This window comes from Vicugna pacos, chromosome 12, assembly GCF_048564905.1.
Source record: "Vicugna pacos chromosome 12, VicPac4, whole genome shotgun sequence".
In the NCBI taxonomy this organism is placed as follows: domain Eukaryota; kingdom Metazoa; phylum Chordata; class Mammalia; order Artiodactyla; family Camelidae; genus Vicugna; species Vicugna pacos.
Window position 1 is genome coordinate 992,483 of NC_132998.1, and position 26,970 is coordinate 1,019,452.

The following is a 26,970-nucleotide window of genomic DNA, read 5'->3' on the forward strand; positions in this document are numbered from 1 at the left end:
ATGGCAACGGCGTGACGTGGGGGTACTGGGAGCTGCTGGAGCCGCGGTCCCGGCTTCAGTTCTGACTACCCGGCCGCCCGGGCGGGAGCAGGGCGAGAGAAGCCACCGCCCCGCGCCGCCCCTGTGCTCGGGGCCCTGAACCCGCCCGGCGGCCGCTTCCCTGCGCTCTTCCTCTAGAGTGAGGAGGGCGCAGCGGGTAACAGAGCGGAGGGAGTAAGGGAGGGTCGCGCGCATGGCCTCGGCGGGTGCGCGGCGGCTCCCGGCCGGGACGCGCGCGGCGACCCGGGGCTGTTGCGGCCTCTCGCAGCACCCGGCCCCGCCCCCGGGCCCTCCGCGACCGCCGGGACCAATGAGGTGAGAGGGAGGTGCGGGTGTCCGCGCCCGAGCGAAGGGGGTCGCCCAGGACCCCGAAGTTCCGCGGTGGAGGATTGAAACTCTGGCTGCAGGCGCGGCGGGGGGCGGCAGCGGTCGTATCCTGGGGTCTAATGCAGAGCTTTGGGGAAATCTTTTGCAAGTTATTACCTAGGCAAATTCCCACTTGCCCCTCGCGGGCGCAGCTTGAAGAGGCCCCTGGGACTGTGATGCTGCCTGAGAATCTTCGCTTTCAGCAGTAGGGTAGCCCCCAAAGGCAGCTGGCGCTTCGCACGCACCCCACTTTTCCCCATCTCCTCCCCCGGCACTGTCCTCAGCTGCCCTCGACCTTTCGCACTCGTGACTGCCTGGCTAGGGAGCCTGGCCGACTGCAGCAGGTGCTAGAGGAAAACTTGTCTGGACGACCGTCCTCTGGGATGCGCCCCTCTTCCCCTTCCCCTGGGAATGGTTGAGGGACACAAAGAAAGAATCGTGACGATGTCTCTCTCCTTTCCTTTTGGCCTTAGAGTTCTGATCTCCTGCAGCCTCTTCTTGCCCCGAGCTGCCCAGGCCTTGGCGCCTGAGGCTGGCTTACCTCCCAGCCGTTCCTTCATGGGCTTTGCTGCCCCCTTCACCAACAAGCGAAAGGCTTACTCGGAGCGTAGGATCATGGGGTGAGCATCTTCTCCTCTTCAGCATCCCTCCACATTCCCTTTCCCTCCAAACAAAATGCCAGGTCCGGGCTAGAAAGTAAAGGTAGCGATACTGGGCAAGATTCATCCTTGGCTATCCCTCTCCCCAGCTACATTACTGACCCTTTATCCTCCTCTACCTGCCTTCCAACCTTAATTCCCCCCTTCTTGGTTGCTGTGCATGTGCATTAAGTGAAACATGACTAGGGTTGGACAATAACGTAAGACAACAGGGTATTGTTTCTCTGCAGAACTATGTATTCTGAGCAGGATGAGAACTAAATTATTGAGCACTTGCTACTGCTGGCAGTTAGGATGCTTAGGTGTTTTACCATAGATTTCCTCATATGATTACCTCAACAAACCTATGACTCAGGTACTATTATTACCTATGACTTACAGAGGAGATAATGGAGACAGGTAATTTATCCAAGGCCACATTGTCAGAAATTTGTAAAGCTGCGATCTGACTCCTTGCGTGATCACTAGTAAAACTGACAACCTGTTTTAAGATGGTCCCTCTTAAAATCAAAATAGATAGTAAATGCAAAAGCATTCTGTAAACCTCAAAACTTACGGTAACATGAACATCATGGAAATCTGCACATTTGCTTTTGGGAAGTCATTCATCCTGGCTTATTTGAGTTCTCCAGCTCCTGAAGGTGCATGGTTAGTGGGCAAAAGTATGAGGTGAGGGTGCCTGGGCAAGGAGGAACCTGGCCCAGATGGCAGTCCCTTGGCCTCTCCCTGTGATTCCTCCCCCTAGGTACTCAATGCAGGAGATGTACGAGGTGGTAGCCAATGTCCAGGAGTATCGTGAATTTGTGCCCTGGTGTAAGAAGTCTTTGGTGGTCTCCAGCCGCAAAGGTCACCTGAAGGCCCAGTTGGAGGTTGGCTTTCCTCCTGTCGTGGAACGTTATACTTCTGCTGTTTCCATGGTCAAACCTCACATGGTCAAGGTGAGGCCAATCTGGGAGGGGCTGATCAGGAAGTTTTTTCTGAGTTCTCTGGCAGTTTTGTATTTAAGGGCTATTTTGCCTTTCCTTGTAATGGTTTTTGTCTCCATGTGTCAAATATTTCCCTAATAAAATATTAGAAGGAAAGGAAAATGGCTATTCCTTCTTAATGTCTCCTATACTTGATACAGGCTTTATTCCATTGTAATATTGTTTAACTAATTGTCCTATTCTAGGCTGTTTGCACTGATGGCAAGCTCTTCAACCACTTAGAGACCATTTGGCGGTTTAGCCCTGGTATTCCTGCCTATCCCCGAACTTGCACTGTGGACTTTTCGGTGAGTCAAGAGGCTGTGTAGCACAGGGCTACCACTGGGTTGTAGGGGATGAACTGAATGAAGTATTGTGATGGTTATTCTTTAAAGCATAGCTAGCACTTAGCATTTTCCAAGTCAGTGACGCTTTTCACAGGTCTGAGCTTGTATTAAACCTGCACTTTGTACTCAGTTCTGGCGCTTTTGAGAGGATTAAGGAAATGGAGGGGGAGGGAGGAAAAGGCACTGAATAGTATCCTTGCATTTGTCCAGGGACTATCCAACATAGTCTTGAAGAGTTTCTGACCATCTCTTACCCATCCCCAGATTTCCTTTGAATTTCGTTCTCTGCTGCACTCCAAGCTGGCCGCCATGTTTTTTGATGAGGTTGTCAAAAAGAATGTCGCTGCTTTCGAGCGCCGGGCAGCAACCAAGTTTGGTCCAGAAACAATCATCCCCCGTGAAATGATGTTCCATGAGGTGCACCAGACTTGAGGCAAAGGATTGTTCCCTAGCCTCTCCTCTCCTCTCCCTTCCCACCCAGTTCTCTTATTTATTTCATTTGGCTCCTGCTCTAATCTGAGAGAAGAATCTGTGTTCATAATACTATTCTCCCTCTCAATTCCCCAGACACTGGGCTCTAAGCTGGCTGGAAATGCTGGGAGAAAGAAAAGGCAGGGAGGTATGGAAAGGAGAAATGCCTTGGAAATGGTCAGGCTCATCCTGAGAGCCCTGTATGCTTGATGCCTGCAACCTTCTCACACTGAATTATAATCAGGACTACACAGTTATCTCAGCTCTTGTCAAAGTGCCTTAGTGTGTGACCAGGGAAAGACAGCAACTTTTTAAGGACTGAATTCATTGAGCTCTTTCCTCTGACAGAGAGCTGTTGGGTGGTCAATAACTCTGCCTGCCTGAAAGCCTCAGGAGATGCCCGAAATCTGGCCCCAGCTTGAAATCCATATGACCTCACTTTAAGAGTATTTCCATGCTGCCTGGATAGTGGAAAGTGAAGGGCTTTCTTACCACCAGTGCCACAGGGGCAAGGAGCAAAAAACACTGAACAGTTGTACTCTTGGGTTGTACCTTATTCTTCCACTTGGCCTGAGTTTTTATAAAATTTCAATAAATAAGTTATGACAGTGTGAATTTGGCTTTTTATATTGTTTTTTGGGGGGGAATGATGTAGATATAGCAGAGAAGAAAAGTCATGGCTTCCTTCCCTAGGGGAGTGAAGGTGCAAGAAGGCCTCTTGGACATAATGTCCCTGCTAACTATAGTAGCACATTCTACAAGCCAGGACCTAGTACCCACTCCCTTGCCTATTTATAGACTTTTTCAGAAGGTCAGTTGTTGCAGGATTCTCAGGACAGAGCAATCTGGTCTCAGACCTCCTATATAACTGATGCCCACAGGACTACCTCTTATTTTGGGGGGTCTCCTTAACGGAGGCTGCAAAGAATAGGCACTCAGTGAAGTACCCGAGCGCTCTAGAGGTGCAGATCCTGAGCCAGCAGTCCTATCCTGTTTGCCCTTGGTATCGTTTGTACCTTTCACCCAGTGGGCTGGACTAGCTTCCTTGGATCAGTCACATAAGCAGTTGTGAAGTCTCAGCTCTAGTCGTTGAGGCTTCTACCTTACAACAAATTTAGGAAGGATGGGGGCTAAAGGTCAAAGACTTCTAACCTTGAAGAAAGACAAAAATCACCTTTGGAAATCTCACAGGGAGCCTGTCTTCTAATTAGGGTAAATGAATGCCAAACCTGCCTCAAAATAAAGGGATACACAGGATATAGCCAGATTCCTTACCTCATAATAGAGACTCTTTCAGACCTTATTTAATAGGCTCAAGCATTGTTAATAAAAACATTTATTTTGTATTTTATAGAGAACAACCTGAAGTCTGCATTATGACTTGACAGTTACCCAGGGTTTTACAGACAGTATTATCCATCTCAACAGCGTGGTTCTGGGGATTAGGGATCCACACAAACACAGGCAGGAGTTGCGAGGGAGGAAAGGGGCACAGCAGGAGTGTATTTCAATCCTTTCTTAAAAAGAAAAGGCAGTAGAGCATTCTGAGTCATTGGAAACCTGTGCATATGGGGCTTCTAAAAACAAACACTGTACTGTGAGCTCTTGGGGAAGGTGCAGGATAAGGACCCTGATAAATAAAGGGATATCTGCTTGTGGCAGGGGATGAGGAGGGAGGTTTACTATTTTTAATGCCCTCAGTCCCAGTACTTGATATTCAAAGGAGACCATGTCCAATCTTAAATCATTTCCCTGTTCAGAAAGAGGTGCTAGCACCTCTGGGAAGAAATGTCAGTCATCCCCAAGTCTCTATTCTATAGCCCATAGCATGTTAAAGGGGAAAAAAGCCAAAGGGTAGTGGTTTGTGTTCTGTGGAAGTAAAAAGCTTAGTTTATGTTAAGCACTGATAAATCCAAATGACTAGGAAAGACCACAGATCAGACAGTGCTATATACAACCCGTGAAAGAGGCCTCTAGCAGTGACCAAGAGGGGACAGTCCAGAGCAACCTCGGCTTGAGGTGCAGCAGGTATAGAAAATCTGGAAGGAGGTGAGTGTTTAAGTAGTGGGCAACAAAACACTCCCAGATCTTAGTTTTAATGGGATAACTTTAAAAAGATAAATAAAAATCAAACACTGGGTGCCAGTCACAACAAATGCCATGGCCTTTATAAAGATCATGTGGTAGCATTAAAAAAAAAAAAAGCCAAAGCATAACCAATAGGTCTTGCTTGGAAGTGTCTGTGTGCATGGGAGGTTAATGGGGCTTGGTACAGCTGACGATCCAACATGATTCCTATGGAAACAGAAGGGGCAGAGTCCTGGTTTGCTGGCCTATTAAAGGGTGGGCAGAATAGAACCAAAAGCTCTGAAGTGACAGCAGATTCTCTGCAACCAGCTTTGACCCAGGGAAATAGGAGTCAGATTCTCTCTCTGGAGACTAGGGGGTGGCAAACCTAACGCATACCACATGCATTAGTCCTGGTCATCAACAGTTGATGGGCAACTCATACCAGGCAAGGGAAAGAGGTGGTTAGGGAAGAAGGGTCACTTTTCATTTTTTAAAATCTTAATTTATATTTTAAACTCAAACTTATCATCAGTGCCTCAGACACAATTTAATCTTAAGTCTTTAAAAGCCCCCTGAAACAAAAGTATACTTTTTAAATTAAGCTCCCTCACTTTGTGGTAGTTAGTTTCCTCCTAGCCTCCAGTTTCACCCTGACTTAGAGTCCACAAATTTTATCAGACCTTCAGTGCTCATGGACTTGGGCCTCTCTAGAGGGAAGCCCAGGGCTCGGCTCCAGATGAGTTGTGCTAATACACCCAGTGCCCGCGATACCCCAAACAGGACTGTGTAGTAATTCATCTCCGTCATTCCATAGTACTGTAAGGTAAAGAGAAACAGGTTTTGTTAAAGGCCTACAGATAGTGGCATGTACAAGCCCAGGGTGATAAAAACCTTAAACTAGTTAGCCTTCAGTAGAAATGACATTGGGAAAAGTATAGCAATTGGATTCTGAAGAGAGAGCACCCCTTTCCTCCAGCCCGTACCCTCCCCCACACCCCTTAACAAAGGCAACTTTATCAAAAAAGGAAGGAAGGAGGTGTGAGAGTCCTTGCTCTGACTAGGGAGTTAACTCTGTGCACGGTAGAGAACAGTAGGGTTTGGTATAAATGAGAGAAAGCCGGGAAGGGAGGACTCACCTGGAGCAGCACCCCACTGTGAGCATCTACATTGGGCCAAGGATTCTTGGCCTTGCCCTGCTCTAGGAGGACATTGGGCACAATCTTGTACAGCTGAGCAACCAGCTTAAACATGGGGTCATGAGGCAGGTGTTTCAGAGCAAACTCTCGTTGACAGGTATATCGTGGATCAGTCTTCCTTAGCACTGCATGGCCATAGCCTGGGACAACCTGTAAAGAATGAGGGGAAAAGCCAGTTGTAGTCTCAGAGATTCTTATCTCTTCTGAATTCTTCTGGGTAGGCAAATGGGAAAAAAAAAATCTCCCTCTGTAATTTAGGGAGTTATTTCATTCTTTTCTCCTTCATTCTTCCAAATTACAGAACCTGAGTCTTGGCTTCTCTCCTAGCTGCTCAGCATCTCTGCTTACCCGTCCTGAGTTGAGTGTGTTCCAGATGTAGTCACGTAACTTCTCATCTGACACATCCTTGCCAACTTCCTTCTGTAGTTGTGTCAGCCAAACAAGTACTTCCTGTGAGTAAGGTTTAGAGAATAAAAGAGTGTCAATGCGTATGCCGGGAGAGAATGACAGGATCAGACACAGCATGGGAGTAAGAAAAACATGGAGCAGGAAAAGAAAAAGAGTAGCTTTACCTGATTTGCCAGTCCATGGAGGGGCCCTGCCAGCCCGTTCATGGCAGCTGCAAAGGACAGGTAGGGGTCCGAAAGGGCACTGCCCACCAAGTGGCTGGTATGGGCACTTACATTGCCACCCTCATGGTCGCTGTGGGGAAGTAAGAAAAGAGAATCAAGGCCGAGAGAAAGGAGAAAGAAGGCATAGATTATGGGAACACAGACCTTGCTGTTCTCTTATGGTCACACACTAGCCTAGTTATGGGCTCACCCAGCCTACAGCCAGTCATTTCTACATAAGCTCTTGTAAGAGATGCCCCAATCTTACTACCAGCCTTTGTTCACTAATCCACAGGGCTGGAGAGGTGACTGGTTGATGATGCTGCTGTGCCAAGCTCCCTGACTCTCACCCCAACTTTAATAGCAATGGCCAGAAGAGGGAGCTCCTGGAAAGCTGACGGACCTATCCAATGTGAGCAGCTAGTACCTCTTCCTGGCTAGAAGTATGATCTTAGGGCAGTTATGGTAATTTCCCTAGACCTCCTAACCTTCCAACTGAACCCCTTTTTTGCCTTGTATCATCTCTTATGCTGTGTTTCCATCTCCTTGCTGCCCACTACCTGTTCCCAGAAGATGAGAATGTTAAGGAGCTTTTCTTAATATTCACAACCAATCCAGGCACCTGGTGGCTACGGTTGCTGGGTCTCCCTCACCTGTGGATGGTGAGGTACAAGCGCATGAGCTCCGTGAACTGAGCATCAGTATAGCCTAACATGTTGGTGAAATTGTGGGACCAGTCCAGCTTAGAATCAATGGCCCCAATACTGCTGCCCTCCCGGTAGAGATTCCGGTAGATCTTTGCTGCAACACAAGGTAGCTTTGCGATCAGATCCATACAGTCTTCATAAATCAACTGATGGGAAGAAGAGGAAAATGGAGAAAAAAAGAAATTATCAAAAAGAAGAATTAGGCAGGGGTGGTGTCTGTCATCCATGGGTCGGGCTATTTGGGTGGATGATTATATGCTGGGTGGTTACACAGGGAGTATAACAAAAGTGACTATTTAATTGAATAACTGTTGTGACCCAGGCACTGCACTGAGGGATTGACACACACTATCTCATGTATATTAAAACATTATTCCCAGTTTCTTCCACTCTACAAAGTATATAATGACCTCCATTTTACAGAATAGGGAACTGAGGCTCAGAGAGCATTTGGTTAAATGCCAAAGTCAGATTTTGAATCCTTGTATGTTTAATCATGTTTTCTGCTACACAACTTCGCACTAAATGAATGCTAAGACACTAGGTTTTAATGAGTCTCTTTCATCTTTGAAGGAAAATTCATCACATATGCCAAGGGTCAAACAGTGGCATTCAGTTGTTAGTTGTTAACAAAGGCTTCCATTTTTTAAGCACTTACTATGTAACAGGTACTGTGCTACACATATTATTTGCATTTTTTTCTTCTCTTACAATAATCCTGTAAGGTTACGTATCCTTCATTTTACAAATGAAGAAATTGAGGCTTGCCAGGTTAAGTAACATGCACAAGGTCACCCACTCAGCTAATAAGCATCATCTGGCTTAAATAGTTATCAACTTGTTTCATCTATACCCTTACTTTCCCCTCTCACCTTCCAAATTATTTTGAGTGAATCCCAGACATGAGATATAGATATAGATAGATAGATAGATAGATAGATAGATAGATAGATATCTCAACATGTAAATACTTTAGCATGTATCTCTAGAAGATAAAGGGCTTTCATAATCAAAGCACAAAACCATTATCCCACTGGAAAAAAAAACTGAATAAATCTTCAATACCACTAAATACCTACTCAGTATTCAAATCCATCCTCATATCTCAATTCATTTATTATAACTGCCCTCCCCCATTCATTTCATTCAGGACTAAAAATAGCCCACATTGCAATTGTCTGATAATGTCTCTGAAGTCTCTTTTAATCAATTTAAGTTCTTTCTTATGCTGTCCTTTTTTTACTTTGCAGCTTATTTGTGGAAGATCAGATTATCTGTTCTCACAGTTTAAATTTTGCTGGTTATGTACCTGTGATGTCATTTAACATGTTCCTCTGTCCACTGTATTTCCAACAAACTGACAGAGCTAGAGGCTTGAGTAGACTCAGGTTCAATTTTTTAAGCAAGACTATTTGATAAATAGTGCTGGGTTCATTTATTAAGAGAAACATAAAATATCTGGTTGCTTTTTGTGATGTTAATAGCTTGCTCAACTTTTATGTCTCAATTTCATCTTCTCAAAGGGATTTCAAGTTCCTTTAGGGAGGGGACAGAGTTTTAGTAGTTTTTTTTTTTTTTTTTTAGTAACAAACAATTTCTACTTTCATTCACAGTACATAGAAAGCATAACTTTCCAGGCATATGGAAAGCATGGAGAAAATACTTGCTGAATGATATCACATGGTGCTGTCCTATCGAGCTTACTGGCTAAATGTTACTGCAGTAAGTCATGAGGTTTCAGTAGTTCTGTTGGAACAAAGGGCAAAATCTATAGTACCTAGCCTAAATGAGTTAATCCTTATGAAATCATCTATTACTCAAGAACTCAGTGAATTCTGTCAATGCCACCAAGATTCAGTGAGAATACTGCCAAAATTAAAAAGCGACTTGAAGCAAGAAATACTCAGCTAACACTTGCAAGTTCGCAGGAGATTACCTGCAAGATAATCATACTATTAACTATACCTCTTTGCAGATTTACATCCCCCAAGGAAGTAGGTTATTTCCAGAAGCCTGCATCAAGGATATGCAGTTCTAAGGGACCTGGATTCATGAGCAGTATGACAAGAACAGGATCCGGGGCTAGGCAAACTGGTTATCTGTGGAGTATATACTAACTTTCAAAAATCATCTGTAAAGTATGAATGACCACATCATAAAAAACTACAAAAAGGAGACTGTTTCAACTTCTACCACTGAGATGAAGTTTATAAAGGAACACATATCAGACCAGGTATGACGGTGTGGGATCCTTACCCGGCTCTGTGTGGTGGCAAAGCTGCAGTCAAGAGACGAAATAAACACACCGACAGAGAACTCCTTATTTCTTCTTTAATAAGCTAAGACTGAGGTGCTATTTAGCTACTTGTACTCACTCATTCTTTATCTATAAAGCCTTGGGAAAAAAGACCTTAAAACATGCCACTATCACAACTGCCTGGAGTAAAGGTAAAACGGACCATAATCATCATCGTGAGCCAGTTATCTCTACTGCTAGAGAAATTCTGGCCGAGCATTTAGCTATTAATCATTTTTGAGAAGACAAAGAAAAAGGAGAGAGCCAGTATTAATGTGAAGAGACCCTAAAGTGAAGCCAACTCAAGTCTGAACCTGGTCTCTACCAGTTACTAGCTGCATGACCTTGGGCAAGCTACTTAATTTCTCTAATCCTCAGTTTCCCCAAATGGGAATAAGTAGTAACATCTATCTCATGCAGTTGTTCTGAGTTGTTCACATAATGAATAGAAAGCATTTAAACATAATACTTAGTATGTTTTCAAGAGCTTATGTGCTGGGATGATGATTTTATTATAAACAGCTTCAAACCCTACATAAACTATTCATAGGCCTTACTAGAAAAACCTTATCTGTCAGGCGCTTTGCAAATTTTACTCAATTCAACAATATCTTAAGGCTACTTCACAATTAAACAGCTCGTTGCATCAGAGTAACCTCCTAGTCATGAGTGAAGTTAAGTCAATTAGAAAAAGACCTGTTTCACCTCAAGAGATGACACTATTTAAAGTCATGTAAACTATGATGGAAGAAAATGTTGTAGGCAAATCATCCTCTTGAGGTATATGTAAAAAACAGCATGAACTGATGATTTTAGTAAAGACTTAGATCACACATACTCCTTAACATAAATTTTTCAACAGAAATAACCAGCTGAATGCTGTCATATAATTCTACTTAAGCAGCCCATGGTTAAACTAACCAAGATGAGAGAACTGAACTGAAAGAGCATGTTTGACTTGAGAGAGAGACCACAAGACAGGACAGCAAAAGAGCACTAAGCTCCACTAAACTAAAGCAGTTACTGGTGCTAATTTCTGTTCAGTGTGAACTTAATAGATACACATCCTGAAGCTGACAGATATACTGGTGCTGCTTATAAATACTCTCCAGGCAGCCAAGTCCTGAAATACAACATTTACTTCAAAAGTCACCCAATAACATTTCACAAAGAGGTGGCAGAACAACCAGTCAATGGCTGTCCTTTGAAATGGAGGCAATAGCAAGCAAAGAACAAGATTCATTTTAGTGATTCAGTAAAGGACAGTGTGAAGGAACGCAGCATGTTTGGCTACCTGGGAAATATCTGACAGTATTTATTGCAAAGCATGCAGAACTTTACAACAGACAAGACAACAGCACTGTAAGTATTAACAGGCACCGCTAAGCGGCCCATTTCTAAGCTATAAAGTAGAAACCTGTTGGGCTTGATTAAACACTTTATGGTGACCCACAAAGACAGCAGTTACTTAAACAGCATTTAAAAAAGAAAATGGAAAGCAATATATTTAGGTTATATGACCTTCTGAACCTGCTGACGTGTAACTATAAATGCTTTAAGTGCTTGTGAATATGTTTAGTTTGCATCATTCCTACACCTTCCTCCTCAATACCAACCAGACTAACATCAATTACACAACTTTCTCTCCCTCTTTCCCCCAACAGTAAACACAATTCTCTAAATACACAGTTGGCATTGAATAAATATTGACCAACCAAATGAAGCAGGATTTGTGAAAACCCCAAGAGGATTTGTTCAGACCAGTGGCCCATGCTGTTTTCTGCCTTGCCTCATAATGGACTCACTGGGGGCCTTCTCCTGGTCAAAAATCACTTAGTGTATCTGCTCTGTAAAAAGGAACTTTTCTGTTCCTATGCTACCTGTTTCCAAATAAACAAAAGATGAGATGTCCTCCTGTAAACCTAGCCAGATACGTTGTACTGTACCCAGTGTTTGTGAGTATGTGGGGTGTTAGAAACAGGGTGGAAGGAATTGTGTCCTGTGTGCTAGGACAAGGCACAACAATCTTCTTGTACTCTAACCACAGAGTTCAAACTATTAAGGTCATATTTCATTTTCAGAAAATGTGGCTCTTTTGTTTTTTGGATCCTACTTCTAGGATGCTAACCACCATTCCACTCCTGACAGGTATCTTGAGTGGGTTAGTGCAGAACTGTGGCTGATAGGCACTAGCCCTCCTAGGCTCCAGTTACTCAGCTGCCATTCACCCAACTTCTCAAGGTTCTCCTTATTTGGAGAAGGGGAGGAGAAGAAAGAATCCTTTGGGGCCAGGGTAAGACTATTCTGTGAAAGCTTCCTCGGGAACCCTGAACCCTGCAGTTGAGTCACATCTTTTTCAATGTTTCAACAGCACAGAGTACATACCTCTATTACAGCAAGATTACTGAATTGTAGTTTCTTTTTTTATATGTATATCACCCTAACTAAATCAATAGCCTTGGTGATAGAAATCATGCTCCACTTTTCTTTGTAATCCCAACAACCAATAAAAAGCAAGCCTACAAAAAAAAAACGTGTAAAATGAGTTTCTGGCATATCTCAGAGTAGTAATTTTCCTAAGGATTCTACATTTCTTTCTCTTCCTTCACACTCAAGTCCTGATTCTCCATCACACATCAATCACTGCACCAAAGTTTCCTTACCTCCCAGTACCTGCTTCGGTTGACACCCTCTGAATATGCTCGGACAAAGCTACTCTCACTGTTGAGGGCTGTAATGGCTGCACTGAGCTGAGACATGGGGTGTAGATTTGTGGGAAAGTTGTCCAGCATGGTGACCACATGGGAAGGCAGAGCTGCCCTCTTTGCCCACTCCTTTGAAAGCCAAGATACCTGTGGAAAGGGAGACACTGCTCACAACACTAGGCAAGGAAAAAGAAGAGAAATAAAAAGACAAGTGACCTCTGAGTAAAGAAAATCCAAGATAATTCAATCCAATCCATGTAACTCTGCTGATTCTTTCCCCTCACTGCACATCTCTATCAACTACCACCCATAACCAGATCAGGATTAAGTGTCTGAGATTAGAGAAAGGCAAAGAAGGAGGGAAATGAGACAGCTAATGTCCTTCGGCTTACCTGTTCCTCTTTTGGGATTTGTCCAGTTACCAGGAGCCAAAATAAACCCTCTGGTAGGGGTTCTTCCCCACCCTTAGCCTTGGGCAGCAATTTCTGGCATTCAGGGATACTGTAGCCTCGGAAACGGATGCCCTTGAGGGAGGGAGAAGAGTAAGGGTTACAACTCTTAAGTTTATTAGCCTTGAAGTCACATAATTGACCTGTTCCACTTTTATCAGACCTGTCAACAAGTTAGAACTTTTAAAGTGAAAATCTTCAGGTAACTCACTCCTGCTTTGTACTTTTAGTTTTATTAGTTGATATAGTAAAAAAGTAAATTCGTGCTTTAGTTATTCCATATGTACCTATTTTCACCTTCCAGAAGACACAGGTAGGAGCTTTATTTGGTTCTCCTGCTCCCCAGTGGTCTAATCCATGGTGTGCACAACAGTAAAGTCAATGAGTCTCTTACCTCTTCAGGATCAAGAACTGATGTTTCATATACCAATCCCTTCATGCCTCTCATGCCACCATACATCTAAAGAAAGGAAGATGTAACCAGTCATTAAAATAATTCAGGCTAGCGGGTAGGGTATAGCTCAGTGCTGGAGTGCATGCCTAGCATGCACAGGCCCTGGGTTCAATCCCCAGTACCTTTATTTAAAAAAAAAAAAAAACAAATAAACCTAAAATTACCTCCCCTACTGAAGAAAAAAAAAAGGGAAAAAAAAGAATAATTCAGGCTAGAGACTGGTAGTGCTTCACGGGATCTGGAAGAGGAGATTTATTCTCTGACTTGCAAGGCTTCATTTGGGGGAAGATTTCTGAGAAGTTAATTTATTATAGAATGGAACTTTGAGAGGAAGACCGCTAACATGGGAAATGAATTTTTAAGTTGAGAAATCACTATCTTTAATTAGTTTCTGCCTCTGCTCCCTTTTCTTATTTTAATTTTTCTCCTGTCTACTCTTATCCCCTCATTCCCACCAACCAAAGTAAACAGAAAGGGTTTAATTGCAGGGAAAGGAGACAAAGGCGAATGGCTAAACACTGTTGTGAAATTATCATCTGAGCTGCTTAGACTCTTAGGGCTGGAGAAGAAGCTGTCCTAAAGCTGTTCTATAAGGCCTGCTAGAGCTGCGGTTTAACTGGATGGTCAGTAGAGCATCAACTCAAAGACAGAGAGCCTTGGCCCCAACAGCTGAGGGGTTGGGAAAAGGAACAGAAACTTCATTCATCCCTCCCATACATGAATTAGGTTAGGCTCAACTATTAAATCTGTAGAAAAGAATAATCTAACTTCTAACAAACACCAGAAGCTTCAACATTTCCTTGTATAAGACAGAATGGTACTTTTGGGGGGGGGGAGTGGGGAGTTTTTTGTTTGTTTTTTTTTTTTGGAGGTAGGGGTAATTAGGTTTATTTATTTTTATTTATTTTTTAATAGAGGTACTGGGGATTGAACCCAGGACCTCGTGCATGCTAAGCATGCATTCTACCACTGAGCTATATACCCTACCTTAAGAGAATGGTACTTTTGTTGAAGCACGTTACACAGCTACTTTTCCCAGCCAAAACCCCACAAACCTTACCATGTCCACAGTGATTTGGCCCACCACTGTCTTGCCATGTTGTTGCCTGAAGGTCTTAATTCTGGCTTGTTCCTTAGGTATCAGGTCGGCCAATATGTCTTTCAAATTCTAAAAAGAGAAGTAGAGGCTAAGTGATGATCAAAATATTAATTAGATTTCTACAAAGTAGGTATGTCAAGATTTGCTTCTTAGATTTCCTGTCTATCAGGGAAATATGGTCAACTACCCTACATATGAGCGTAAAAGAATCAGGCAGAGGGAGAAGGGAATGGGGAGCTGTTTAATGGGTACAGAGTTTCAAGTTGGTAAGATGAAAACAGTGGCGATGGTTGCACAATAATGTGAATGTACTTACTGCCACTGAACTATAAACTTAAGAATAGTTTAATTTCTAATGAACACCATAAGCTCCAACATTTCCTTGTATGGGTCAGAATGCTTTGAACAGTCAGTAAAGAGAATGCTACTTTTGCTGAAGTACATTACAGAGCTACTTTTTCCAGCCAAAATCCACAACCCGTACCACGTTCACAGTGATTTGGCTATTTTAAAATAGTAATAGTATAAACAAACAAACAGTAATAGTAATAACAGATATAACAACAATGATGAGAGGCTGGGTGGTAGCCCACCCGCCCTCCCCATCCCAGGGTCAGGCTGCCTCGAGGATTCTCAGTTGTCTTTTTCAAACCTTACCGTGGAAGAAGCACTGGCATGCCGGGCAGCAAGAACCAGACAGGATGCATTCTGCAAAGAAAACACAAAACCTTATGCAATCGTCCTCCCTCTTATGCATTAGAAAGTAGTTACGGTGACTCAACCTCTCTTTTCCTCTTGGCTTCAAAGGACAGTCTGACACAAAAAGGCTGTAAAAGGCCTTGAGCAATCTGGAAGGAGGTATCAGTCTGGAGGAAGCAGCTTCATTAGTGTTCCTGACAGAGACTCCCATCACCTGGCTTCTAGGGCTGGGCTTTGTTAGGCACACAGGGAAGGTCAGAGAGGCAGTTGTTAAAGTACCTAGTCCACCCTAAGCTAGCTGTCAACAGCTCTGAGTGGCCCTGAGAAAAGCAAATGAGGAAACTGATCAATTACTTAACCCGGATGGGAAGGTCTCTTCAGCACCTGGTCTTCTGGCAGCACTTCAACCTCTCTAGTCTAGGAGAGCCCACAGGTGGAAGCAGCCTATTACAACCCTACCTGAAATGCTCCTGGAAAAAACACAGAGAAGACAATATCTACAATGTAACAGCGGACAGACTGCTCAATAAGAGCAACGGAAACCAGAAAACTGGAAAATTATCTTTAAAGTGTTGAGAGAAAATAATTATCAAGCTAGAGCTGTGTTATCCAGGTGAGGAAAAAAATCTTAAAGGAGGTGAAATAAAGACATTTCATGTAAACAAAAGCTGAGTTTATCACCTACACACTGTACCAAAGGAATTTTTTTTTTATTGAGGTGCGGTCGATGCACAATTTTATGTAAGTTTCAGGTATACAACACAGTGATTCACATCTTTTAAAGGCTGTATTCCATTTATAGTTACTATAAAATATTGGCTATATTCCTCATGCTGTACAATATATCCCTGTACACACAGCAGTTTGTACCTCTTAATCCCGTACCCCTATCTTGCCCCACCTTCCTTCCCTCTCCCCACTGGTAACCTCTAGTTTGTTCTCTACATCTGTGAGTGTTTTTCTTTTTTGTTATGCTCACTAGTTTCATTTTTTAGATTCCACACATAAGTGGTATCATTCAGTATTTGTCTTTCTCTGACTTATTTCACTTAGCATAATACCCTCCAAGTCCATCCATGTTGCAAATGGCAAAATTTCTTTTTTATGGCTGAGTAGTATTCTATTGTGTGTGTATATGAAAACACACACACACACACATATACCACATCTTCTTTATCCATTCATCAGTTGTTGGACACCTAGGCTGCTTCCATATCTTGACAATTGTAAATATAAATAGCGTAGCTAGCCTATGTTTTTCTATGTGAAGATTGCTGAGTTGCAAGAGAAAGTTCAACACTGCCTTTGAAAAAGACAACCAGTTATACTACTACCAAGTTTATCATAAGGGCTTAGGCAAGGAGATTGCCTTTTTGCACAAGATAATTTTGAAGATAAAATGAGACAAAGTAAGCCCCAGTTTCCTCATCTATAAAATGGTGCTGACACACCCACCACACATCTCACAGGGCTGTCTTGTGATGATTAAATTACAATGGATGTGAAAGCACCTTGCAAATTAAAAAGATTTCACACACACACACAAACTAATGGTGGAGCAAGGCTACACCTCTCCTCCTTTTGCCAAAAGGCCAGAGACATCTTCTGTAGTAACTACAATCATCCCTCGGTATCCAAGAGGGGATTGGTTCCAGGACCTCTCCCTCAACAGACACCCAAATTGGAGGAAGCTCAAGTCTCTTATATAAAAGGTTGTAGTATCTGCATATAACTAATGCACATCCTCCCATATACTTTAAATCACCTCCAGATTACTTATAATACCTAATACAATGTAAATGTTATATAATTGTAAATACTATGTAAATAGCTGTCAGCAGGTGGCAAATTCAAGTTTTGCTTTTTGGAACTCTCCAGAATTTTTTAAAAAATATTTTGATCCACAGCTGGTTGAACCTATGGATGCAGAACCGGCAGATACAGACGACTGACTGCACTGCACTGCTGTCTGATTGTGCTGAAAATCATTAGTAACAGTGATACTGTATAAACTCCAAAAGACTACATGCCTAAGGTGAGAGTTCAGTAGGGCCTGAGGCTTTTTAGAATTTTATACCCCTCTTTCTGCTAGGGCAGGAGTGAGGACTGAAAAGGGAAAAGGCCCTTGAGAAAAGGTTATTTTAAAAAGAATCAACCCAAAGCTAAATTCAGACAGCATAGAGCAAACTGATATGGCCCTAAAACAAAGAGGGGAAAGCTTCAACTTGTTAACCAGGGCTGCTCACAACTCCTTACATTAACTTCCTAAAGAATCTCCTCTTGCAGATACAAACTACTATATACAGAATAAACAACAAGGTCCTACTGGATAGCTCAATGAACTATATTCAATAACTTGTAATAACCTACAATGAAAAAGAATATACATATGTATAACTGAATCACTACGCTGTACACCCAAAACTAACACAACATTGTAAATCAACTATACTTCAATTAAAAAAAAAGAATCTCCTCTAGCTCACCGAGGACCATTTGGGCAGAAAGTATGCAGCACAAATAGCCCTTTAGCTTGTTCATCCTACATGGGGCAAACGGAGGCTGGACCCAGCACTCAAGAAATAACTTTCTTTTTTTTTTTAACTAGTCACCAAAAAATGAACAAGGGAAAACCTGTGAATAGGTTTCAACTATTGTTCTACAGGCCTAACCATGTTCAAGCCATTCCATGCTCCCACAGATCCCCTATTATAGAGGTCCCATCTCCCAGAGACCACATCAGCCTTCAGCAGGACCTTTTAACTGTGAGTAAGGTGGTGGTTGTGGTTTGGTTTTGTTTTTAAAAAGGCTATAGGGGAACATATCATCTAAGAGAAAAAAGTTGCAATCTCTTCATAATGATCATTTTGTCCACTTCTAAACCATCTTTAGGTTTCTATAATGGCTGTCTGCTTCATTTGCAAGAGGAAAGATTGTAAGAAGAATAGTTTAAGGTTAAATCTTATGGGAAAAAAATCTACCAAAGCTCAAAAGACAGAATGAGAGCCAGATCTTAAGATGTAAACAGAAATTTCCTCAGGCTGGAGGTCTTTCTTCCACCAATATAAACATAAAACAAATACAGTTTTTTCCCTTGAGAGAACTGCTAGAATCAATAAGCTTCCCTCTCCTTTTACTTCACTTAAGGTAAAAAAAATAAAAAAATAAAAAAAGGAAAAGGAAAAAAGAGAAATCAGAAAGAAAAGGATGTAGAAGGTTACCTAACAAGGCTGTAAGAATGCAGCATCATTTAAGGGCATCAAATGGGTTACAACTGCTGCTTAGTTACAGCCATTTCTCAGATCTGTTTATATAAACACTATAAGGCAACGGTTAAGGAAGAACTTGGAACTAAACTATCACCCCACTTCTACCACCAGCAAAGTCTTAACTGCCTTGGTAGACAGCAGCTATGCCATTTAATGAGGTGCCTCAGGAGTAACTTAAGGAAAGCTAATCTCAACTGTCCCTCATCTCCAACAGTAACACTTCTTAGCCAGATCTCCAATTTGCAAAGCAATGCTAGTTTGTGGAGAAGCTGGCTCTATGCTTATAGAATAAAGCTAGTATATTCTGTTTCTACTACACTTCTTGGCCACTTACTGTGTGACCCTAGCCACTGAACCTTTCTGTGCTTTAGTTTTCTTATCTGTAAAATGAGAACAATAATAGTACCTACCTCAAAGGACTGCTATGAGAATTAATCAAGCCAATATTTACAAAGCACTCAAAACCATGTCTGGCACATAGCAAGTGCTCTGTATTTATTATACAAGAAATATAGAAAATCAAATAGAATGGCCACTTTTTAGCACCCTTCAATGTCAGGTTTAGTCATATTTTTAGCTTACTCTGCAGCTTAGAAGAAACTGAAGAAATACGAAGGATTTTAAAGGCAGCAATTCATTGATATGACCACTCAAAAGGCTAGAACAGGAAAAATTCAAGTTAGGGCAACTTTACCTAGTAGTGCAGAAGACAAGCACATGACTTGGAATTAGGAAAGGAAATCTGGGTTCTAGTCCCAGCTTTATTCCTATGTAACTGAGACATCCAAAGCAAAACAACTGAATACTGTTTCCCTTTCTTTCTCCACATTTAGTAATGCTCAGGCTACTTAGCTCCAAGTTTGATTCTAAGACTCAAATAAGGACATATGTAAAAGTAGTCAAAAGCCTTCTATTTACAGTATGGCTGCCTAGCCAGCAGGATTAGCATTACTTGGGAGCTTGCCAGAAATGCCTCATCGCAGACCTACTGAACACAAATCTGCAGTTTAACAAACTCATTAGGTGATTCCTATGAACAATAAAATTTGAGACATAGTCATGGTCTAAAGTGTTAAGCGAGCAGAAGGGTAGAATATAAAGGCTCTGGGATGTGGAGTTATCAAGGGTCAAGTCCTACTCAGGTTGTGACACTATCCTTCTGTGCTACCATGGCTATATGATCTAACTTCTAAGTTTCACTTTTCATATCTCTAAATTGGTAATAAAGCCAATTTCATGGTAGACAAGTAGACTATATGAAATCATTTGCATGAAAGCATCTAGAACAGTGCCTGCTGCATAGCTGAGTTCAATAAACATTTGTTTCTTGGAAATGTGTTGGCCTATTACTACCAACTCAAGTGTCACAACTATTTCGAGGAGTTGGATCCCAGGAAAGAGGCAGTCAAGTTTGACGAAGGGATGAATGGGTAATTCCCTCTAGCTGTAGAACAGGAAATAAAGCCCCAATTTCCTTAAGGGCCCCCTGACCAAGAGAGGAGTCTCAGGGAGAGAAAACAAATTTAACCAACCATAATCTACACCAGCAGGTGATCCTAGACGGGAGATGTTAGAGGACTGTCACACCCTACACATCTCATTTCATCTACCCCCTGGTTGCCAATGAAAGCTGCTAAATGGCTTTGTATAGTGCACTCAGGCTATACTCAGATGGAACAGGCAGATTACAAACCTCTGAGTCATCCTTGAACTTTCACCTCCCAGCTCCTCCCCTAATTCTGGAGGTGTGGCAACTGGGCTTTTGGCTTTGGGTTGCATGCCACACGTAGAGTCATCCTACTGGAACAGCAGCTGTCAGGTGAATCAGGGAGTCACTCCACTCAATAGGTCGGCTCCTCCATGGGGAAGAGATAGAGCTACTTCCAAAGATAAGGGCCTGGCTCAGAAATTCTGACAGCTAGGATTCTCTACAGGGTGGGGGATTCATAATCACTAAAAGGCTTTCTCAAACCTCATATGCTGTCACCCTTTGCAATAACTCTTTTAGTGAGTTTGCTATTATTGATAGAAGTGGGCTGTAGCTCTCACATGTGCTATGTTAGGATAGAAAAATATAATTAAGGGAACATCTATCTTAAAGGGCCAAAGGAGGATAAAGACAAATAATACATGCAGGAAATTCTGCTAAAAACTTGCTTATATTAAAAAAAAAAGTTAAAAAAAGACTTCCTTATAATACTTATTTCTGGGACAGGGTATTGTCCAAATAACTTAACAAAAATCAATTAAAGCTACTCCATTCTCCCCCAAATTCTGGAAACAATAGAATCCTATTTGGATAAGGTTATTTCTCCCTTACTCCTCTTAGCCTATTATCATCATTTGTTCACATCTAGGATCCATACTCTACAGGGGAAAAGTCAAATTTTCCTTGATCCTCCATCCTAGGCATATTCAGGAACAAGTCCTGCCACATATCCCGGAGCTCTGACATCAAAAACTTGAGCGATTACAAACCATCACGTATCAAATAAATAAGCTACAAGGGTATACTGTACAGCACAGGGAATATAGCCAATATTTTATAATAACTTTATAAATGAAGTATAATTGAGGAGAGGTATAGCTCAGTAGTAGAGCATGCAAGAGGTCCTGGGTTCAATCTCCAGTACCTCCATTTAACTAAATTAATAAATAAATAAATCCTTACTCCCCCCCAAAAACTTCTAAAAAAAATGGAGTATAGTCTACAAAATTTTTAAATCACTATGCTGTACACCTGAAACTAATATTATAAATCAACTATAACCCAATAAAAATTTAATTAAAAAAACCTTGTGAGAGATGCTCCTGATTTTAATAGAGCCCTTCTCCTCCTTCATAAAACAAAATCAGAGCCTGCCAAGCCAGCAGAACTGGCTTAGTTGATGAAACAAACATAATTCACTAATAACTGTAGGAAAAATCTTGTGCTACAAAGCCTTCCAACGCAGAAGAAACAACTTGCATTAAGGGAAAAAGAAGAACACGCATAGGACAAAGGTTCCTCTCTCCCCAGAACCAGGTCAGAGAACTAAAGCCATTTAACATCTGTGTTTCACAATGGTGATACTGGAAGTCAGCCTGCACTGCTCGTTCAGGCCAGTTGATAGCCTGAGCAGAATAATCCTCAGAGTTCATACTCTGATCCCCTTCATACTCACAATACTCACAAGAGTTTCCTTAATAATTCTACCTAACTCTCATTGTCTAACAGACCCTTCCCAAAAGGTTCACTGATTATTCAGTGAGGAAGACAGCCAAGGACACAAATTCAGCCTCAGAAAAGAATCAAGAGTCCTTATTTTCCTTTACTGTTCTTTGCTGTCCTTTACCAAACAGTTGATGTTCAGAGAAATTCTTACTGTTCTTTAACAAATAGTTGCTGAACACCTACTTATTATGTGCACACCAAATGTACAGTAGTGAATAAAGTGTTTATGATCTGTCACCACACTACTTTTTCAGGAACTAGAAACTGTTCTCTCACTTCTACTAGGAGTTGTTATGATGCTTTGTTTCAGGGATTTACAAAAAACTTTTCCTGAGGCATTTTTTGGGGAAAAAAACGCTTTGGAAGACAAACCTAGAGAAAATAGACTAAAATGGACTATTGCTTAAAATAATCACTTTTGAAGTCATTTTAAAGTAATCATTGATTTAAAAAAAAAAAAAGCCCAACATTCAAAGCTTCATACATACATTAAATACAGTTGCAAACAAAAAGGACTGCATGTGGTTTTACTGGTTCAACAGAAGGGGATCACCAAGCATTGTCAGTCAACTGAGGTGCTTGAAAAATACAAGTTTTCAGATCCCATCCCACCTTTGCTGAATCAGAATGTGAAGACAGGATTTATGAATGTGCAATGAAAACAAACACCTCAGGTGATGACACCCACTATGACTTTATAGACCTTTAAAAATGGTAACACGTTAAAAGAAATACAGGAACTTGGGCAGCTGAGGGAATAAGTGAAAGTTCGTCAGATCCTAAGATCTATTACTAAAGTTGCCTCACTATTGTTTTAAATTTCACTCAAATCCTGCTCAAATCTATCACATAAGGCACTGAAAATAGGGCAGAAAGAATTACTCTGTGGCTTTAGGGAGACCCACCAAGTCTGGTTTCCTGCCTTCTGACCACTTGGATTCTAAGAACTAGGAATGCCAGCCTTCCCGTTTTCTGATTATCTCCTTCACAACTGCTCATTTCGATGCCTCCCCACACCCATGCATTCATCTGCTACCAGACTAAAGACCACTAGGAAGTGCAAAAGCAATCATCCCACCACTAGCACATGACAATGACACTTTATTCTCCATTTTTCATCTTTGGTCCATCTAGTAAGCATCAAAGAATTGCCATTACTTTGGGTAGGCTGGTAATCAAAGTGAAAGCAAAGAGATTTGAGTTCTTACCTTTAAAAGTTTTGGGCTTTAAGCCTAACATTTCACAAGACAAAACTGACTCAGTTTTGATGAACCCAATTTCAGATTAGGTTTTATATAGGATATGTTGTGAGTGGTACAAGTCTGCTGTAAAAGAATCATGGATATTAATTTAAGTGTCTTGAAAAAGTCTAGAAATAATCTAGAAACACTTTTGGATTGATTTACTCAACGTTATCACACATCCTAGCTTGGAGGAACAATTCAATGGTACAGGATGGAACTAGGGTTGGTTAACCCACTTTGGTGTTAAGAATCAATAAGTTAATTGGTGGCCCTTCTCCAATTCCCAATCCAGGTCCCCTGTGAAAAGACAGTACCTACAGCAAAAAGCTAAGGCACTCACAGCTAATACTAAAGCCACTGCATAGAAGGAATTCATTCAGGTAAACAAGAAGTCAAATAATCTCAAAGCTCTTTATTAGGGGGGCTCTCCAACTCAGGTGTTCATTAAATTACCTGACAGGCGGTAGCGTGGAGCAATAGAACAATGACTAGCATTTGTGTCTCCTAGTAAGGTTAAAAAAAAATTTCTCAGAAAAGTGAAACTACACCTGACCTTGAGAATCAAAGTGGCAGGGGTCAGTTTTTCCAGGTATTTTTCCCTTCCAAAGCCTTGCTTAACAGCAAAAGTAAAACAGAGTACCAATTAGGCCGCAGGCTGATCTGGAAAGCTCAGGCAGGTGCTAGCAATGCTGACAAACTGAAAGGCTTCTTGGTATCCTGGCTATACTGCTTAGATCTCAGGAAATTTCCACTGAGTCTGTGGGGCTTTGTTAGCTTTAAGGGTCAAAAGCCTTCTGATGGCTTCCAATACACAGGTTTCGGGGATCCTCAGGTCTATCTCTAACAGGAAAGTAAACAAAATAATAATGATTCTCCAATTAGGTAGCCCTGTCAACCCAAAAGCTGAGTTTCCCCAGAGGCTTAAGAGACAAAATAAAATCAAATCTAAATTCTAAAGGTTTTTTCAAACTCCACTGTAGGGTTAGAAGCTCTGGTATGAGCTAATTATAGTATCCTCTATTCTGCCAAACTACTGTCTAGAACTTGCTTCATTTCCCAAGAGGCTTCCTTATCCTGTTCCCTGGCAGCAGGAGAACAACAGTCAAGTAAGACAAGTATCTCCCAAGTGATCAGCCTCCACCTTGCTGCCAGGTGCCTGGAAGAACCCCAGGCTTCACCTTATCTGCCAACCATGCAAGATAATACACAGTAAGCCAAAACCATTCTAAGATTTTCCTTTCCTTCCTTTCAGGTGCTGGCAGCTTTAATCTGTCTGCAGAAGAGAAAGTGTAAGTTCCTTGAAGGAGTCAAGGTCACTTGTGGGACTGTCCTTGCTTGGATTAGAGGACTGGGACTCCTTCAGCACAGCAGTTTGTCTTTTAAAAAGCTAAGTTACCCAGAGACAATTTTGGCATATGAAACTGACAGCACCATTTATCTGCAGCAATATTCCTATGATCCCAACGGCAACAAAAGTCAAGTAAAAGGCCCCAAAGAATAAGAGGAATCTATTCTGAGTAGAGTAGACTTAAGAGGAACAGTAAAACCAGAGTGAGCAAGTAGTAGGGCCGGTCATGTGACTTTGGAATTACTATCTCCTGCCCAGTATCTTCATTTATTGTCCTGCAGTTTGGGGGAACAACCTTTCTGGTTCTTTCTCCAATCATATGTGATAATCATGCAGGTTTTACACAACTGCTCCACCCCACCCAAGCTCCTCCTATATATAAAAAGTACAAGAGTCCCAAGGACACAGAGGACCCCAGTCACACTCCTCTAGCAGGAACTGCTACGGCTTGGTCACTAAAGGCTTAAACAATTGGGTTGGAAAAATGGAATCAGGCAGTTCAGAAAATGACAAGGCCCCCTCTACAAAGCAGAAGCCGAAATTAGCCACTGCTCTAGCTCTCTGGTCCAGGGATAGAGTGAGCACACCTGCTCACCCCTGCCACTTCTCTCACCCCCGCGCCCTCTTCCAAACAGGCTCTTTCCCTAACTCCAATGAAACAACACCTATGTTCTCCACTGGCGGCTGCTTCTCTTTCCAACGCCAAGCATCGCCCCCTCTTCCACTCTAGACATGTGGGGTGACAGTAGGGTCCAGCCTTGCCACACGCCCAAGACCGCATGCCAGGGCGGGCAGCGCTCACTTCACTCGCTGGGGCCGGAAGGCCAGCGAAGCACATGGCCCAGGGAGCGTCCATGCAGGGCTGGCGGCCAGCCAAGCGCAGGGCCCCTTTAAGGCGCGCTGGGGTGCGCCTGGGTAGGGGAGGGAGACCCCGGCGCTTGAGGGCCTGCAGTCGCTTCAGCCCCACCCTAGGACGGCGCACTCCCTCCCTTAGTTGCTCACCTTAGCTCCGAAGAGCCGGGCAGCCGCAGTGAGTAAAGCCATGGCGGGCGGACTCGGGGATCTGGTGGGGAGGGACGGAGGAAAGAGAACTGCGGCAGGAACGGGAGCCGCCGCCGCCGCCGCCGCACCAGAGGCCGCGCCGACTGGGGGACAAGGTTGAAAGGAGGCGGCTGAGGGAAAGGGTAGACCAGCCGGCAGCGGCGCCCAGCCCGGGGTCCTCAGCGAGGCCCCGCCTACCGCCCGGAACGCACTCCCGCCCCCTCTCAGGGGACTCGCCCCGGGCTCGGCCATTGGCCCAGTATGCGTGGGGGGCGGGTCCTAAGCCGTTGACAGCTGTTGTGGCGGGGAGGATTGGACCGTCCGAGGGAGGCTAATTAAGGGTGGATGGGCCGAGGGGAGCGTGTAGGTGGTTAAGTATTTGCCTGAGAACTCAGTTAACTTCCTTCTTAGGCTTTTCCCCATGCCCTTAACACACGTGGGGTTAATTTGAAGTGGATATTAGAGAAAAAAGCCTCAAGGACTTCGACCTTTGAAGGTTCTCGGAAGCCAACCCCTTAATATACTATCACGGCAACTGATCATTGCCCGTTCCTCCTACCTTCTTGGCCTGCAGTTTTGAACAATGTCTTTGGTCAATGACTTAATGGCCAGAGAGGTGACATCATGTGGACACAGGCTGTGTTGCCAGAGTTGGCTACTTGGTGGAGATCATTTGAGGTAAGCAGAGCCATGGTATTATAGATACCAACAGACCCCAATATGCAGAGAAGGAAAGCAAAGGCAGTAGCTTGAATATCCATCCAGCTGTCAGTTGGTGTGTCTAGTGCCGGGAAATCCAAGTCTTACAAATGCCCTCTTATTATGAAGGCTTCCAGCACAGGCCAGAGCCTCTGGGTCCTGGGCATTAGTCTCACTGTCACTCCAGTCACATAACCCCATACAGCCAGTCCACCCCGTATCTAGCCATAAGATAAGGAGTTGCAGACCAACACCTCATCCCAAATAAGGCATTTAGGTACCCTCCCTTCTTGTCACATCACTCCCGTCACTCCCATAGGGCCTGTGGACCTTTCCACTTACTTGGCTATCTTCTATACACGCTTATCCTGTGCTCCCTAGAGGCCATTAAATGAACCATGGCACTAAAGTGATCTTGCAAATCACTCTTCATTAATTCCTCTGGGTAGATGAGACCATAGGACCTTTCTACCTCCCTAAGCCTAACATTGCCATTGACCCAAGGACAGAGGGGAACTAACCCAAGGACCAGGACACCTTATCTACAAACCCAAGCCCCAAGTGAACAGTCCTTTTATCTCCTCACATAGCAGTAATAAAGTTCAGAGGTCTCAGTACCATCTAAGCCAGGTTTAGATAGACCTTATAAAGAACCTAGTTTATAGCTTGAACTTGGAAAAAGAAGGACACCATTTTTCCTTCCCAAGTTTTCTCATACTCAGCTTTAAACCTATGAACCAATGCTCCTCTGGCTTGGGATCAGATCGGTAGGTTTCAGGAAAGAACTTCATAAAGAGAAGCCAAGCAGTGTCCCAGAGGAGCACTGACCTCAGCTATCTCCTCAGTGACTTCAAAGCTCCACTGATCAATATTTGCTCCCAATTTAGGATCTCACAGAGGGTTTCCTCCAAACCCTAGAATAGTCTGGCCTTGTTTCCTCTCTCTGGTTAATCATCTATTAACCAGAGACTAGCCAGCAGACCAGAGGACTGAACTCCAGTGCCCTAAGAGACAGGAGGCAT

General features: G+C 42.9%; 2 protein-coding genes and 1 long non-coding RNA gene across 4 annotated transcripts; 2 read left to right on the forward strand and 1 right to left on the reverse strand.

Annotated features, from left to right (window-relative positions):
• LOC102529476 (coenzyme Q-binding protein COQ10 homolog A, mitochondrial) lies at positions 1 to 6,604 on the forward strand. 2 transcript variants are annotated; one of them, XM_072972480.1, is made up of 5 exons: positions 1 to 354; positions 879 to 1,025; positions 1,810 to 2,002; positions 2,236 to 2,337; positions 6,415 to 6,604. In XM_072972480.1, the coding sequence occupies exons 1-5, from the start codon at positions 233 to 235 to the stop codon at positions 6,490 to 6,492; spliced, it is 642 nt and encodes a 213-aa protein (XP_072828581.1). In that variant the 5' UTR covers positions 1 to 232; the 3' UTR covers positions 6,493 to 6,604. The 2 variants fall into 2 exon arrangements, with proteins under 2 accessions (XP_072828581.1, XP_031539276.2); XM_031683416.2 differs by lacking the exon at positions 6,415 to 6,604 and adding an exon at positions 2,641 to 3,462.
• On the reverse strand, positions 4,166 to 25,471 carry LOC102544049 (citrate synthase, mitochondrial). The gene is made up of 11 exons (XM_006218577.3): positions 25,211 to 25,471; positions 15,092 to 15,142; positions 14,396 to 14,503; positions 13,276 to 13,341; positions 12,825 to 12,956; positions 12,391 to 12,579; positions 7,378 to 7,577; positions 6,686 to 6,815; positions 6,462 to 6,563; positions 6,054 to 6,263; positions 4,166 to 5,733 (listed from the first exon to the last, which is right to left on the reverse strand). Exons 1-11 carry the CDS (start codon positions 25,250 to 25,252, stop codon positions 5,563 to 5,565), a joined length of 1,401 nt encoding a protein of 466 aa, XP_006218639.1. The 5' UTR covers positions 25,253 to 25,471; the 3' UTR covers positions 4,166 to 5,562.
• On the forward strand, positions 6,824 to 11,648 carry LOC140700019 (uncharacterized). The gene is made up of 2 exons (XR_012078214.1): positions 6,824 to 7,136; positions 9,045 to 11,648. It is a non-coding gene; the product is annotated as an uncharacterized lncRNA (long non-coding RNA).
• Positions 25,472 to 26,970: the final 1,499 nt, after the last annotated feature.